Genomic DNA, 16,866 nt, shown 5'->3' on the forward strand with positions numbered 1-16,866 from the left:
AGATAAGATTTTAGAGAGGTCATGTCCCACCATAATCTGGTTTCCTTATTTTTCCGATTTTCCAGTTTATTAAAAAGGTTTTCTAAAGACTCTACCTGAGAGACCCCACTGCTCACATTAGTAACATCATCTGTAGAGTCAAAAATGGCTGCAAAGATATGCTGCCTATTTCTGTCCAAATCCATGTCCATAGAATTAGTGTTTACAAGCGTCCACAACAATTATAGAGTAAGGGAGCAGGACTAGATCATAAATATAATTATAGAAGGATAGGGAAAATGAAGGGAGGTCAGCTCACCAGTCTCGGTTGCGATCCATAATCCTCCTGCGCACGGAGTCACCTTGATCAGGGGTGTTGACTGAAGCAAAATAAAGGATGGAATCTCCAGCGCTGGACTTCAGTTAAAAATACATCATTTATTGTAAATTCTTAAAATCGAACAGAAAAAGTGTGGATAAGGACATACAGGCAGATGGGGTCTCTGGTGGTCTCCAACCAACGCGTTTCGACCTAGAGGGTCTTACTCATGGTTCACACTAGACCAATACTGACGACTACAAATAGTACAAAAACTAGTAAATCACAGGTGTTGGACAAAAGAATTAATGAAAATAGGGAGTATCCCTACCAGTTAACTCTTGCAAACACTCAGCCTAATGTGGAGCTGAAACAAAAACTAGTCGGAAAAAAAAAAAACAAAAAAAAAAAACAAAACCTAATAAAAAGATATCATAAGAATATAATAACAATCACAAAAATTATCAGAATAACCAGAATTGAATAGGACTAAGTAGAATGTAAATATACAGAAGAAAATATCAATCTAATTGCAATATTAAATCAAGTCGTTTGTTCAGACCTAATGGTACTCTTGTATTTAATTTAAAAATCCAAAAGGATTCACGATTTAATAATTTTCTCCTGAAATCACCTCCCCTAGTAGATCTATAGACTTTCTCTATTGCTATAATTTTGAGACTATCAGTTTTACCTCCATGAACAGTTTTACAATGATAAGAAACTGCTGAAATATTATAATTGCTACTAGTAGCTTCTGACAAGTGTTTCCTAATTCTCTTTTTAAGAGGTCCTATTGTGCAGCCTACATATTGTAGGTTACAAAAAACGCATTCAATAACATATATTACTCCTTCTGAATTACAATTTATGTGAGACTGAATAGGGTATGATATGCCAGTAACACTAGAAGTAAATCTGCTGGTTTTAACCACATAGTTGCAGACTTTACAGGGATGATGTCCACATTTGGAAAAGCCTTTATATGACAACCAAGTATTATTTTTAGTTCTCCTATTACTGATAAAAAGACTGGGGGATAAGATATCGCTCAAAGCAGGAGCTTTCCTGGCTATGTATCGTATCTGGGTATTGTCCAGAATTTGACCAAGTTTATTATCATTGTGTAAAATAGGTAAGTATTTTTTGACAATGTCCGTTATCTTATTGAATTGTGGACTGTACATGGTAGAAAAACTAACTATAGGACGGTCATAATTATTACAGGGGGCCCGTGTGCGATTCTTTTTCTTGCTAGCAGTAACTCCAGTGTGTACAAGGCTCAAAGGAGATTCATTCAGCAGGGTGTGTCTATCGATCCTGCTGACAATATTATCAGCTTTCCTTAGCATCCAATTAGCATATCCTCTGTCCTTAAGTCTAGAGAGGGTTTTGTTTGATTCTTTAGCAAATGTTATAGGTGAACTGCAATTTCTTTTTAACCTAATTAATTCTCCCACTGGAATGTTTTTAACCACATGCTTGGGGTGACAAGAATAAGCTTGTAAAATTGAATTTGTATCTGTGGGTTTTCTGAAAGGAAAAACGCAGACCTTTTGGCTGTCAGGATTCACAGACAAAGTCACATCCAGATAACTGATAGAAAAATCCGACACTGTAAATGTAAATGAAAGATTAAAATCATTCATATTGATATAGCTAATGAGATCACTAATCCCTGAGATGTCTCCCTTCCAAATCAAAATCAGGTCATCTATAAAGCGGCCATATAGTTGTATATTTTGTGAAAAGGGATTATTGTTACATAAGATATATTTCTCTTCCCAAACAGCTACTGTAATATTAGCTAAAGCTGGGGAACATTTACCCCCCATACTTACTCCTTGTTTTTGTAAGAAAAAAATTCCATCAAATGAAAAATAATTATGTGAGAGAAGAAAGGAAACTGCATCCACAATGAAGGATTGAATTTCTATCACATATGTGCTATATTTGTCCAAAAAGAATGTGAGACTAGAAATAATCACATTGTGTGGTATGGACGGGTATAAACCCACCACATCACAGGTAATCCATGAATATTCTGGTGACCAATGATAATCATCCAAGGCAGAGATTAACATTTTGGTGTCTCTGATATATCCTGGAAGATCAATGACCAAAGGTTGTAGGTAATGATCAACCCACTCTGCCAATTTCTCTGAAAAAGACCCTATCCCCGAAATTATAGTTCTAAAGGGGGGGGGGAACAAATCCTTGTGGATTTTAGGAAACGCATGATAAATTTCTGAGTGGCATACTGCAATTTTCTTTTGTGATAGACAACAAAATCACTGTGTGCCAGACCACTTTTTCCTCTAGTTTAGTGGTTAATCGTCACTTTGTCCTAGACTCTACATGTTTGTGTGCCAGAACTCTACTAACCCAGGTACTTATGTGCCAGACCACTCTTTCCACAATTGTCCTACGTGTAAGATTTTGTTGCCATAGTTTAATAATATACCAGATCACTATGTCCTAGGGTCTTCAACATGATAACTGGCATTCCACTTGACCCATACCTCAGCTTATCCAGTTTGCTGTCTGTAAGACAATTTATTATCCAGATTAGCTATAAGCCAGGTCACAGAGTCCGACATCTCTAGAATGCATGTGTGCCACAATACTCCTTTACCAACGTTGAATTTTGCCAATTCACACTTTACTTTGATCTCAAATGTAGAAGACAACAACGTATCTGGCATTGTTATACGCTAGATTACTCTATCCATATCTCGGTGAAATACATTTTTTCTTCACTCTATCCCCAGTTCAACTACATCCTTAATCCAAGCTCTTCTGTCCATCAAGCCCAATGGTAATAAGAACTGAAGGGCTAAAAGTTCTTCCACGACCAATTTGCTAAAAGTCTCTTTGCAAAAAAGGTTAACATCTATACTAAATGAGTATAATAATAAATAGTAATAGTGTAATTTATATAATGTCAATATATTCCACAATGCTATTAAATATAGTGATGTTTTAGTAGCAGAGGTAAAATAACTACATTTTCTATTAGTAGAGAGTGACACTTTTTGTGTAAGTTGCACTTTCTTTTTGACGCAAATCAATTCTGACAAATGTATCAATGATTTCTGCCAAAATGAACACTTTTCAAAGAAAACACCACATCAGTAAACAATAAATTAATTCAGGGTGCCAGCGAATACAAACAAAAACCATGATCCTAGTCCAAGCTCAATACAAAAGTGAATCCACAGAGTAAATTAATGATATTTTGGATAGTAAATTGCTGAATTGCTGGAATGTCTTCATCTTTGCCAAAAACAACAGATGAGTGTGCATCGCTAGAAAAACCTCTAGAATAGGGGTTATGGTTTTGGCAAGTCTAAAAATTATCTCTATTTCTTATTGGGGTATACCAATTTTTTTTCCCCAAAATAATGGTTCGTAGGAATCCAGCTAAGTAAGAGCTGGGCTCTAGTTATTATATTTTTAATACAATATTTTAGAATGATTTGCATCTTTTGGTTTAGATGCAAATTAAATTAAGAAAAACAGACAAACCAAAAGTTCAAATTTTTGTTGGTAAAATAAGGCGATTTACTTTGCCTGTTGTTTTTAGACACATTTGGGGCTTTTCTTTAATTGTTTGTGTAAAATAATGTGCTATGTAGAGATGAGCGAATTTGTTCGTATTCGGTTCCGAATACGATCGGCATCGAATATTGCTTTTGCAATATTCATTGAACACAGCCGAATGACATTAGAGTTAATGGGAGTAGAAATTACCGAATATGTTCCGGACCGATCATTAAACATACATTCGGCACGAATAGTGTTCGAATATGGCGCAAATATGGCAAATTCAGATTCGGGGACAAAAAACAAACAAATCTCTAGTGCTATGTACTTGTTTGTATTATAGATGAAGGAATTAAAATATCTTCAATATATACCATAACATCTGAGACCCTCACCTATCTTCAGAACAGTGACCTTGAATCCTAAGCTATTGGTGGAATCTGGCCAACAGCGAGTTAAGTGGTGGCACACGTATTGGCTGTTTCCATTCATTGGTACAGAAGTTGCGAATATAATCAAGAGTATTTGTCCCTTTAAGCACCTCTAAATCTGCCAACTTCTCTGTCTCAAAAGGCCATCAGCAGGTGTTTCTTTCACTCCACTTTCAAGTTCTTGTATTGTTTTAATATTGCAACCAATTCAGCATTTAACATGCTACATTTTGATAATGAGGCGCAAACAACAGTGGGCACCACTGATATATTTGGAGCATCTTCTTACTACATGCACTAAGTTTAGACTAGCTATTAGACAGTATAGGTAAATGTGGGCCATTATTCTCAGATCAGTTTATACCACACACATATGTATATTTTTATTATCACCATTGTCAAAGAGAAAAAAATGCTATTTATTTTTTTTACTTTAGATCATATTTCACTCATCCAACTGAACCAGGAAAAGGAAAGGAAAACAAAATACAAATATTTAAACCTTTTTTTGGAAAATGTCTTTTTTACCTTACATCACTTCATTTATATCTTAAAATAATCAAACCAAAAGTGTAATAGGTAAAATAATACACACTGCTCAAAAAAATAAATCGAACACTTAACACAATGTAACTCCAAGTCAATCACACTTTTGTGAAATTAACCTGTCCAGTTATGAAGCAACTCTGATTGTGAATCCATTTTTCCTGCTGTTGTGCAAAATGGAACAGACAACAGGTAGAATTGATGGGCAATTAGCAAGACAACCCCTATAAAGGAGTGGTTCTGCAGGGGGTGACCAAAGACTATTTCTCTGTTCTCATGCTTTTTGACTGTTATTTTGGTCACTTTTGCATTTTGTCCTTGCTCTCACCACTAGAGGTACTGTACAGTGGCATGAGGCTGTGTCTACAACCACAGAAGTTGCTTACGTAGTGCAGCTCAACTAGAATGGCACATCAATGCGAGCTGTGGCAAGAAGGGTACATCCACCACCTCTTCAGGAGCATGCCCAGGTGTCATAGGGAGGTCATACAGGCATGTGGAGACCACACACACTACTGCGCATCATTTCCTTCTCTTGAGACATTTCCGCTGAAGTTGGATCAGCCAGTAATTTCATTTTCCACTTTGATTTTGAGAATCATTCCAAATCCAGACCTTCATGGAATATTAATTTTGATTTACATAGATCATTTTGTATGTTTTTTTGTTCTCAACGCATTCCACTATGTAATGAATAAAGATTTGAAACTGGAATATTTATTTCAGCGATATCTAGGATGTGGTAATTTAGCGTTTCTTTTATTTTTTGAGCAGTGTATTTTTATATTAGAGATGGATTAATCAATTTGATGCAAATTGAGCTTGTGTCAAATTTTTAGAACTTTGCTTAACCCAGCTAATTAAAAAAGATTGCAATTCAATTTGCGTGTATCGTCAAAAATACCAGCTGACATTTTACAGAATGCAGAAGATAGTATTAGCAAGAAAAGGCTCACATGACCTCTTTCCTTGCAGCTATCACATCATATCGTGGGACTATCATAGCCTACATAAAAGGAGAGGCAGGGAATGCAACAGCCATTTTGGGATGAATCTCGATAGTAAGAGGACAACATAGCTCCATAGAGACAGGAAGAAATAGCCATATACACTGAATAGACATTACAGATTGTGTGTGACAGCACAGCAGTGAGGAACACTTACCATCCAAATTTGAATTTTAAAAAATTCACTCTTTTATCATTATACCTTACACTTCACATCATGGATATTTTAAATTAACCAAACCGAATGCACAACTGGCATAAGATTACTTTTCCTCTAGGCAGTTTAGACAAACAAAATTAAAAATATAAAATGTTTTATACAAAGTCTTTATTTTGGCATAAAATGAAAATTGCATTTAAAACACAGCAAATTTTAATACATTTGGTACAGTCTGAAAAATAATATCCCTTTTTTTCATTTTTTCATAATAATATTTCCTGAATGCTGTGTACTTACAAAATAGAAAATAATTTGGTAAACATCATTAAAAGTTACTTTTACAGCTAGTAAGATTGCCCCACTCAACATCATAAAATAGATTCCATAGTGAGGTGCGATTATATAATAGATTTTCTGACAATTATTAAGCAATGAATCAGGAATAGGCAATTTACCACCATTGCACCACTGAACTAGAATTCTAGAACTCAGTTTTTTTAAAAGGTGATGATGAACTGACCATTGGGAAAATGTAGACTCTGACTGTTGAAAACTGCCATTCCTGATTTACATTAAGCACCAGTCAAACAAGACAAGATGAAGACAACCACAATAGACATTTATCAAATATAATGCAAAGAAAAAGTTGAAAAATTGCCAATAGCAACCAATAAGATCTCATTTTAGAGGTGACTTTTGGAAAACATAAGTACCAATTTCATTGGATGCTATAGGCAAAGGCATCAATTTCCCACTAAACACATTTTGATAAATTTCCCAATTGTGCGAACATTTCCACATGACATGTCCTGTACCTATTCAACTCACACTTTAATTTTCTTCTTTTTTTTAATCAAAGAAGAATTTCAGTGCATCCATTAAAAGGGGTTACCCACTTTCAGGAAAGTGGACCTCAAATACTGAGCTCAGTGTCTCAGCCAAGGTAAATATCACAAGCCACTGAGCTGAGTAATTGGCGACAGCAGTGGTGCGTTTTGCCGACGTGACGACATTGGTACGCCCAAAACACTGAGACTCGAGCAACGTAGGGGAGCTGGAGCTGGATCATGGTTGGATGAGTTCCTGCGCTGAATTTACTCCTCTTCTGTTTTCCGGTGTGTTTTCTGCTACGTTTTAGATATTTGTAAAGTTAACAAATAAAGTAATATTGTCTAAAATGTATATGTGGTAGAACTGTTAAGACCTTAAAGGGAAGTTATCAGAAAATGATCAAAATGGTTAAATCAGGTTTCATTTTTAGAAATGTTTTTTTCTCTCAATAGTCAATGTCAGACTCACACCTGAACATGCTTCCCCTCGCTACACAATGACCTTTGCACATGCTCGTTTGATGCTTCAATACAAATAATGGGGTCAGTGCCTAATCATTGTGGCTAATGTAAAGGTGGATTTCCTGAAACAGGAAGTTAGGAATCTTACAATTGTCACACCGGCCAAAGGTATTTTTCTAGTATTTTTAAAAAATAGCCAAAAACCTAAAAAGAATACATTCAACACAAAATCCTGATTAAAAGAATATCTTCTGATGATAGATTCGATTTAATGCAATCTTAGCTGGAGATGTTTCCATCCCTAGTTGGATTCAGTGGATTCCACCAGTTTTTTCCCTATTAAATGAGTGAACAATTGGCTGATGACAATTCACCCCATTCCTGCTGCCGCTGCAGGAAGCCAGGACCCTACCTCCTGTGATTCCATCACTGCTGACCCCCCAGGTAAGCTAAATTCGAACTATAAGACGGACCCCCATTTGACACATTAAAAACATTTTTTCCTACTTTCCTACTCAAAATTTGGGGGGCGTTTTATGATCCGACGCATCTTATACTCTGCAAAATATGACATTTTAAAATGTCCTTGTATGAAGTAGTTCACTATTAATCAACAGTAGTACTTGATTTCTTATCATAAAGGTACCTCTAAATGCATCCGGACATCTTTATTCACACTTATAATCTAAATTTTTTGTTATATTTGGCTATATATCTTACTGTCTTGGTTATCTTAACTCCTTCCTGACAATATAATTTTTTTCATTTTTGCGTTTTTGTATTTTTCCTATCCATCTTTCCAAAAGACATAATAATGACCTGGTACATGATTCTTTCAGTGATACCAAACTTGTATATTTTTTCATTATTTAAGTAGTAAAACATTTGGCAATTTGTAAAAAAAAGAAAAAAAAATTGGTTTGTGTAGCCATGAGACCTGCAGCTTTTTGATTTTTCCTTCAATGGAGCTGTGTGAGAGATTGCATTTTGTGTGGCAAGCTGACATTGCTATTTATATCATTTTGTGGTGTATATGCCACTTTGATCACATTTTATTCCATTGTTTATGAAGATTTTGTGACCAAAAAACTGCAATTCTGGAGTTTTGATTTTTTTATGGATTGATTTAACTAAATATGCTTATTTTTTCATTTCTCAGTTTTTACAGGTGGATTGGTTTGATTCACATTTTATTTTTTACCTTATTTTTTTGTCTTCTTAGGTGACTTGAACAATTGTTTAATCACTTCTTATATACACTGCAAAGCTAATGCAGTATATAACCAAAATTACATTTCCTATGAAGTCCAGTAAAGGTGGAATAAGATGGCAGCTATGAGGGTCTTCAGCAGGCACCTGGCCACCATGACAACCCACTGGTACCACACAAATGTGTCACAGAGGACTATGGGAAATGGTGCATGCACGTACCAGAAATTGGGTTATTTAAATGCCACCGTCAGTGATTGAGCTTGGCATTCACAAGGTAAAGCAGCAATAAAAGAAAACTCTAGTCACTGCTGTTACAGTCAGATGCTAGCTGTGTAAGACAGCCGACATCTGCAAAGGAATGGTTCAGGCTCAGCTCCTGCACATTACATGCCAGGAAAGGGATAGAGATAAAATTGTGATGATCGCACACAATACATTAATGAAACCTTACAGCAGATTAGCACAAGGTGTGGGGCATTTGATTGGCCACTTTAAGAAACAGAATGAATGATTTTTTTTTTGTTGCTCATAGGCATAAATAAAAAAAAGTTCTCATTAACAATTGTAGGGTAAGTTACATTATCAACACAATTTCTGTTAAATAAGTAATTGTCTTCATATGTAAAAAAAATATAGTACAATTCAATAAGGGTTTAAACCTCAGCATTAGATGCATTTTGGCAGTTTGACTATCTTGCCTGTTGGTACCGTATAACACTCCATACTAAAGGTTTCAGGCCCTTTCGGGCGCATTTTTTTCCATTTATATACATGTATTTTGGACTGAAAATAATATTGGCAATTTTATTACAAATTCTACACCGTTTGGCTAATACAGGCTCTACATATTGCTGGCTGCAGAATGAGTTAACTGAGAATGAGCTCTTGATGGAGAGGGGGCAACTTTATGTCTTTTTCTGAGCTACTCTCAGCAGACTTATGACCACAACAAAGTTAAAATCAAGTTTGATTTAATCTGCGGACACAAATCAGCCCAGATGAGTTTAGAAAAAGACAGATGAAAGAGTTTCAAACTCTGTCAGAAGAGCTCAGTTAACTGATACCAGAAAGGTGCAGATAAGATATAAAAAAGAGGCAAATTTCGTAACAGAACCCAGCTGCAAAAATGTTTTCTAGCCAAAGATACACCGATTAAAGTAAAAAATAAATGTCCGACATGGTGTGCATATATAAGTATTATTCCAATTTTAACAATTCATAGTCTACATAAAAAGTTCAGTTGCTTTGAAATGACTGCCTTTATTGGTGTCATTCTTTTCTTGTGCTGAATTTATAGTTACTTCTTGTTGTTTTCTAATAGCCTTTTTGGAATTTGACCAAACAGCTTAAATCTAAGGATCACTGCTTATGGCGCTGATGCAAGGATCGTTCATGGACAAATTACCATATTCTATTGATGTAATCCATGGAGTTAAGAAAATCTTAGCAATCTGATATGCAATTAAACTTTTTTTTCCTCACATATTTCGCATATATCTGTAAAACAAAAAAAAAAAATTCTGGCGATGCCAAAAATCAGAAATGTACCGTACTGTACAAACCCAAAGCAATCTATAGGCAATGAATTTTAGATCAAAGCTCCATAATATAGTTGTACACATGAACCCTACTAGTTAGTGAGCTGAACTTCTCTCTAACAGCCAAAATTTAAAAAAAAAAATCTTAGTTTTGCTTGGCCTCTTTCACACTTCTGTGTTTCCAGTATGTGCGGTATCTATTTTCTTCACTGATACCAAATGTACCCGTTATAACCTGTGGTGCTGTTTTGACACCGATCATGTGTCCATGCAAAACACATGGACACATGTCTGTTTTTATCCTGCACGTGGATGATAAGGGCCAATACAAGCCCAAGCGCAGACAACCTGTGCAGCCTAACAAGGGGCCCAAGAGATAGGAGGCTCATTTCCATTTCCAAAATTGGTGAAATTGTGCACTTTGATGAGTTATTGGGCTGCAAAGGGCCCATGTATTGTCCTTGCCCTCTTCTGTCTGTGTCTGCCAATGTACAACTCTATGGGACCATAAAAACCACGTACAGCACACGGATGGCATCCATGTGTCATCAGTGTGCTGTCAGTGTTTAACAATCCAAAGGATAGGAGAACCTTTGTAATTTAGTTCTTTCTTTAAGTATACCAGAAAAATACTGATGGCACACAAATGGTTAAAAACGGACGCATGGATGATAAACTGATGGCACACTGATCGAAAACATTGATTCTAAAGAAAGGAATTGTGGATGTTTTGCGTTGCTGTTAGGTGGAGATGCAAGTCCAGGTACACACACAATAGGTTTGTGATTTATATTGTCAACACGTTTTTAAGTTTGCATACTTCTTCAGGATTTTGTCCTGAAGAAGAAGTATGTAACCTTCAAAACTTGCCAATAATAATTTTGTGTGTACATGGACTTGCCTCTCCACCTACCTGCAACGCGGAACATCTACAATTCCTTTCTTTACGTATGGATCTGGTCTGTTGACCCATGGATCTGAGGCAGCTGGGAGTCTATACTTTATCTTTGTTGAAACCAGGTTAGCATAACCTTTTTAATTCTCTAAATTTATACCGGATAAAAACCAGACTGCTTTTTCTCTGCTCCCTAGCCTTTTTGCGAAAACACTGATGGCACCGTTACCCGTTATTCACATACATGTTTTATATTAAAGTGTGAGGGAGGCCTTAGACGAAGCAGAGGAGACCCAATGGCTCAGAAACAATTGGAGGTTTGTGTAACAAAATGTTTATAAAATTGCCCAACTTTTTATGTAGACTGTAACTGTTTGATAAATACTGTTGAACAGTTTAATTTCTCACTCAGTTATTTTTAAATAAAAGTATTAAACTAAATTTTAAAATGTGTATTCTGTCAGATATACTTCCTTATATATATGCCATCTTATTAACAAAACAATGACAAAATTAAAATCTGGGCAGCCTGCTACCCAGGCAATCTTGTGTCCAAAGCAAAAAAAAAAAAAAGCTTTTTGACCTTATAAATCCATAAGCAATCTGACATTTCATGGGACACTATACATTTCCTCTTCTTTTACTGGCTCAGTAAGAGGGGTTTAAAAATAAAGGAGTTAGTTTTAATGTCACTTTTATGGCTGATATTATGTATCATCAATACTACACACAAAAAACCTAAGGGAGACTATAAATAAAATATTGTTAAACTCTAGTAGTAGTAATATATCATTAAATGTTGGTAAATACTGGCCTATGATAATGAGTTTACTGGTTGCACAAATGTTTTTCAGTTCAGCCATGTTCATGCATTGTGGACGGTGGAGAATCCGGAAACCGTTACAAAAATGTAAGCAGAACAACAAATTGTTTTCTTGCAGACAAATAAGACAAGCAGAACAGTCAAGTTTAGCCATTTTAATTGGCTAGAATTTACTGCGTACCATTCCATATAGGTAGTTGAAATGCAGCTTTGGAAACACAATGCAGAGTCGTAATGATTTCTTTAGACATGCCTTACTTGGTCCCCACAAGTTTATACAGTTGTGAATATGCATGTGGGTCTCATACCTGGAACTCCTTTATCAATTGTTCCTCAGACAGTGCAGGCACTGATGTTCCATTAATTCTTGTGTCTGAACGCACCGGTGAAGCTGATGGAGTGTGAACCGTGAGCATGGACAGTGAAGGTGAAAAGGTTGGGCTCAATGTTGAAGGCTGACATGCCAAATTAGAGAAAAAATGTGAACGGGGATATTTTACAAATGTCTGTCCTGACATTATAGTTGGCATTCGAGGTGGTACTGCCCTTATTCCAGGCTGTGCCACAGATGTGATTAATGGGGGTGGAAAAATAAAAGGTTTCTTTTGCTTTGGTACATGTCTATGCATCTTTTCATCTTTCAGTCTACCAATATCACAGAAAACAGATGAAAGTGTCTGAAACCTTGGTTCCCAGCTAAGCAGATAATCCCAATTATAACTTCCTCTCAAGTCCTCATCAGAGGCCACTAAAGATGCTAGGGAACCATATCTGGAGTCATATGACATAGGAACATAGATGCAGTCTTGAGCAGTCTCAGGTGGACCATTCTTGTCCTTTGGGTTGTTTTCACTATTGTGGTGCGCTGCTGGTAAGTCCTTTTTGCAGTTATAGTATGCATGGCATTCGCCTTCTCCATTTTCCTCCTTAAGGATAACTACGTTTTCTGTGCTTTCGGACCCAATCACCACATCTGTATCGTCTGACTCGCATGACAGAAGGTCAGAGTCTCTTGGAATTCCTGAGTCTGGAACTCGAGAGGCTCTTTCACTAAGAACAGAGCCAGATTCTTTTCTAATGGGGTATTCATTGATCATCTTTATTTCCTCATCTTCAGCAGTTTCCCCTTCTGTTGAGCCATGACCACTCGAGTCTGAATTCCTACATTTGTTCCCAGTGTCTTTCTTTTCTCTAATGCCAACTAAACCCATCCATTCTGCTGTATCTGGAACTATGCTGCTCTTAATATTTTCATACTTTGGACACTCATCAGACATGCAATCTTTACCATTGGTATTTGGGGGAGCGGGAATGCCAATTTCTTTTATCCCACAAGCATTTACAACATCTTTTTTCTTAAATCTCAGAATTATTCCAATAAGGCTTATAGCCAGTAGCAGGAATACCACAAAGGAAATACTGAAAGTGATGGAAAGTATGTTTGCTGACATAACAGGGTAACCTTCTACAGCTGTTGAAATGTTAACTCGAACATTACAGGTTGATGACTTTGAGTCTAGTTTAGGGCTTTGAGCTCTTACCACAAACTCAGCAACGTCATCATTTTTCCTTGTGTTACTTTGTATCTTATGAACACTTCTTGTTAAGAAAATGACACCACTAGTTGCATTGACAGAGAAAAACTGGGAAGGCTTTTCGAGATTATAGTAGATCACTCCATCAAGTCCTTCATCCTTGTCTGAAGCTTCCACTTTGCCTATAGCTTGTCCAGGTTTGTTTTCTTGAGGTAAATCAAAATGGTATTCATCTTCATGGAAAATAGGTGGAAACTCATCCTGCCCCTCTATGTCGATGTAAACCAGTACACAAGCTGTGGCTTCACTTCTATCTTTCACCTGAATAACAAGACAATATTTCTTTTGCATCTCATAATCAATTTTGTGTTTGGTATAAATATCTCCAGTTAATGAGTCTATGAAAAACTTCTCTTGCTTGGGCTCATTTAGGCACATAGATTGAATAGAGTAGCTCAAGGCACCAAATGGTCCAGAATCTAAGTCAATAGCATTCACCGTGCACACTGGTGAGAAGGGGGGCATATTTTCAGACAGGCCACAGCTTATGCTGTTAAACAAGAATTGAGGTGGGAAGTCATTGTCATCAAGCACTGTAATGTAGATTTTTGTCAATGCCTCATCATGTTTAGTTCTCCATGCATTACTAGCCTTTAAAACCAAAGCAAAGTTCGTAACACTTTCATAATCCAAAGGTTTTGCTAGCTTGATAGTCCCATTTTGTGAATCAACTGTAAAAATGGCTTCATCATTCCCAGACACAATGCTGTATACAATGTCAGAATTACCTCCACTGTCATAGTCAAAAGCTTGTATACTTATCACTTCTGTATTTAAAGGATGGTGTTCCTTGACACTAATATGGTACTCCAGATTGTGAAACATTGGAGGATTGTCATTGACATCAAGAACAGATATCAAAACAGTGGCAGTAGAGCTGAAAGAGTAGAATCCCCGGTCCGAAGCTTGTAAAACTAATGTGTGTGTTGTGTCTGTCTCATAGTCTAGTTTCCCATTAAGAATAAGTTTCCCAAAGACTACAAATGGAGGCTGGGAAAGAATTCCAATGCCTTGTACATTGAATAGGTTGTAAGAATTCCCACTGACAATGGAAAAGTCAATATAAGCATTCTCATGGGTCCAATCCAAATCTTCAGCTGTAAAGGTAAGAACAGCCTCTCCAACTACAGCATCTTCACTTACATTGATTCTGTACACCTTCTCTAAAAATAAGGGCATGTGGTTGTTTACATCATGTATCTGTAGCTCCAGTATAGTAGTGGATGTTAAAGAAGGACTGCCATTATCTTTGGCTTCTATCAAAATAGGAATCACAGTACTTTCATCCTTTATTCCCACTGGCATGTCTGTATGCACTGAACCTATAAAAATCAGATTGATGGAATATTATTCATTGGAATGAAACTCTTATGACACAATTCTAATAAAATACTTTTTTTATTGCAATGGTTGGATTTTCTACACAGAGGGCCTGATTCATTATTGCATTTGCTCCTGTTTTTTTGTTGAGTTTTTGGCGTTTTGCACCTTTTTTTGTTTGCACAAAATTCATCTTTTCATTTGTGCCTTTCTTAGGCTGGTTTCACACTAGCGTTTTTTTGCGCTGCGTTTTTGCACATACAAGCGCATGCGCCCTTTGCATCTATCTTTAACATGGGTGCGCATGGTTTAGCGTTTGCACGCGTTCGTACGCGTTTTGCGTGCGCATGCGTTTTTTTGTATTGTGCGCCCAATCGCGCCGGACGCTACCTGTTGCATTTTTGGTCCGTCTGACCGGTCTCAAAAAAATGCATGCGCATGTGTTTTAAGAGTTAAAATGGCTAAAAATTGGTTAAGACATAAGCGCAAAAAAACAGCAAGTGCATAAAAAACGCATGATGCGTTTTTTGTATGCGTTTGCACTGCGCAAAAACGCAGCACAAGAAAACGCTAGTGTGAAACTAGCCTTAAGTCTATTATATAAATGTTCCACTGTTTTTTTTTTAGTTAGTCACTGTGAGCATGGTTTATGGTTTCAAGATGTTTTCGTCTGATTCATCATTTGCAACTTTTTAAAAAGTTTTTTTTTCACAAGATTTATTGCAAATGTTCTCCAGTCCTCACATGGAGTGACTCTATGTAAGCCATGTTTGTGTAATTTTTGTGCCATTTTTTCAAATGTCAGATTTTATTTTTTGCACTACAAAGCCACAAAAAGGGTTAAAAAAAGGACAAAAAAAACATTTTTTACTTTGTGCCCAATTTACATGCGCAATGTTGATGACTTTGCTGGAAAAAAGCCAGCAAATTTCAAAAGGCAAAAAAATGAAAAATGAATTCCAAATAAAACGCAAATGATGAATCGAGCCCAAAATCTCAGAATCCATATTCACTTTTTTGAAGACAATCAAATTAGTAGAACTTGATATACATGCTTTTTTTCACACTATATTAAAGATATCGGTGGGTAAAATAGCTCTGGGGCTCTAAGGACATGGCATTCATGTGATAACACCAGGGGTCGTACTGTAGAGACTACATTCATGTACAGTACTAAGTAATACAGTATAAGCAGCAAGAAATACACGTACAATTTAGTGTGAGAAACTGATAGCAACTCATGCTTAAAATGCACCTAATAGAGGTGTAGTTTGAAGATCCTAATGTATTCTTATGTAGCAGTATTGCTTTGGGGTTTTGGTTTGGTTTTGGCTGCTTTGTACACTTTCTCTCTCTATTTATATTATCTCCTCTAAGAGAATTTTAAATTTTGAAACAGAGACAAATTTAACCTTTTATACAAATTTGGCCCAATTACACATAACAAAATACATTATCTAAAGTCGATTCATTAAATATACTTAACAAGTACTCCCATCAAAGTATTTATACTCTTAATACAGGGTGGGCCATTTATATGGATACACCTAAATAAAATGGGAATGGTTGGTGATATCAACTTCCTGTTTGTGGCACATTAGTATATGGGAGGAGGAAATTTTTTCAAGATGGGTGGTGACCATGGTGGCCATTTTGAAGTTGGCCATTTTGTATCCAACTTTATTTTTTCCAATGGGAAGCGAGTCATATGACACATCAAACTTATTGAGAATTTCACAAGAAAAACAAGGTGTGCTTGGTTTTAACGTAACTTTATTATTTTATGAGTTTACAAGTTTATGACCACTTATAAAATGTGTTCAAAGTGCTTCCCATTGTGTTGAATTGTCAATGCAACCCTCTTCTCCCACTCTTGACACACTGATAGTAACACCGCAAAAGAAATGCTAGTCTAAGGGGGTCAGATTCCTTGTAGGAATGCTCGGACCTGACACTCATAATGTGGTGGTGCACCATCTTGCTGGAAAAACTCAGGGAACGTGCCATCTTCAGTGCATAAAAAGGGCGACACATCATCATTTAGCAATTTCAGATATCCATTGGCATTGAGGTTTCCATTGATGAAGAATGACCCCACTATCTTTGTACCCCACATACCACACCATACCATCAATTATGGGTGTCAGGTCCGAGCATTCCTACATGAACAATTTCCTGGAAAGTGGATTGGTCGCCGTGGGCC

At 36.5% G+C, this 16,866-nt stretch overlaps 1 protein-coding gene across 1 annotated transcript in view; it reads right to left on the reverse strand.

Moving 5' to 3' along the window:
- Positions 1-6,139: 6,139 nt before the first annotated feature.
- The window catches only part of DCHS2 (dachsous cadherin-related 2), a 387,512-nt gene continuing 376,785 nt past the window's right edge, over positions 6,140-16,866 (reverse strand). The window contains exon 20 of the mRNA XM_073576392.1: positions 6,140-14,665. Within this exon, the coding sequence (XP_073432493.1) occupies positions 12,051-14,665 (2,615 nt within the window). The 3' untranslated portion in view covers positions 6,140-12,050. The remainder of the gene's footprint in view (positions 14,666-16,866) is intronic.

This window comes from Dendrobates tinctorius, unplaced genomic scaffold (genome assembly GCF_039654945.1).
Source record: "Dendrobates tinctorius isolate UK_male_01 unplaced genomic scaffold, ASM3965494v1 ptg000008l, whole genome shotgun sequence".
In the NCBI taxonomy this organism is placed as follows: domain Eukaryota; kingdom Metazoa; phylum Chordata; class Amphibia; order Anura; family Dendrobatidae; genus Dendrobates; species Dendrobates tinctorius.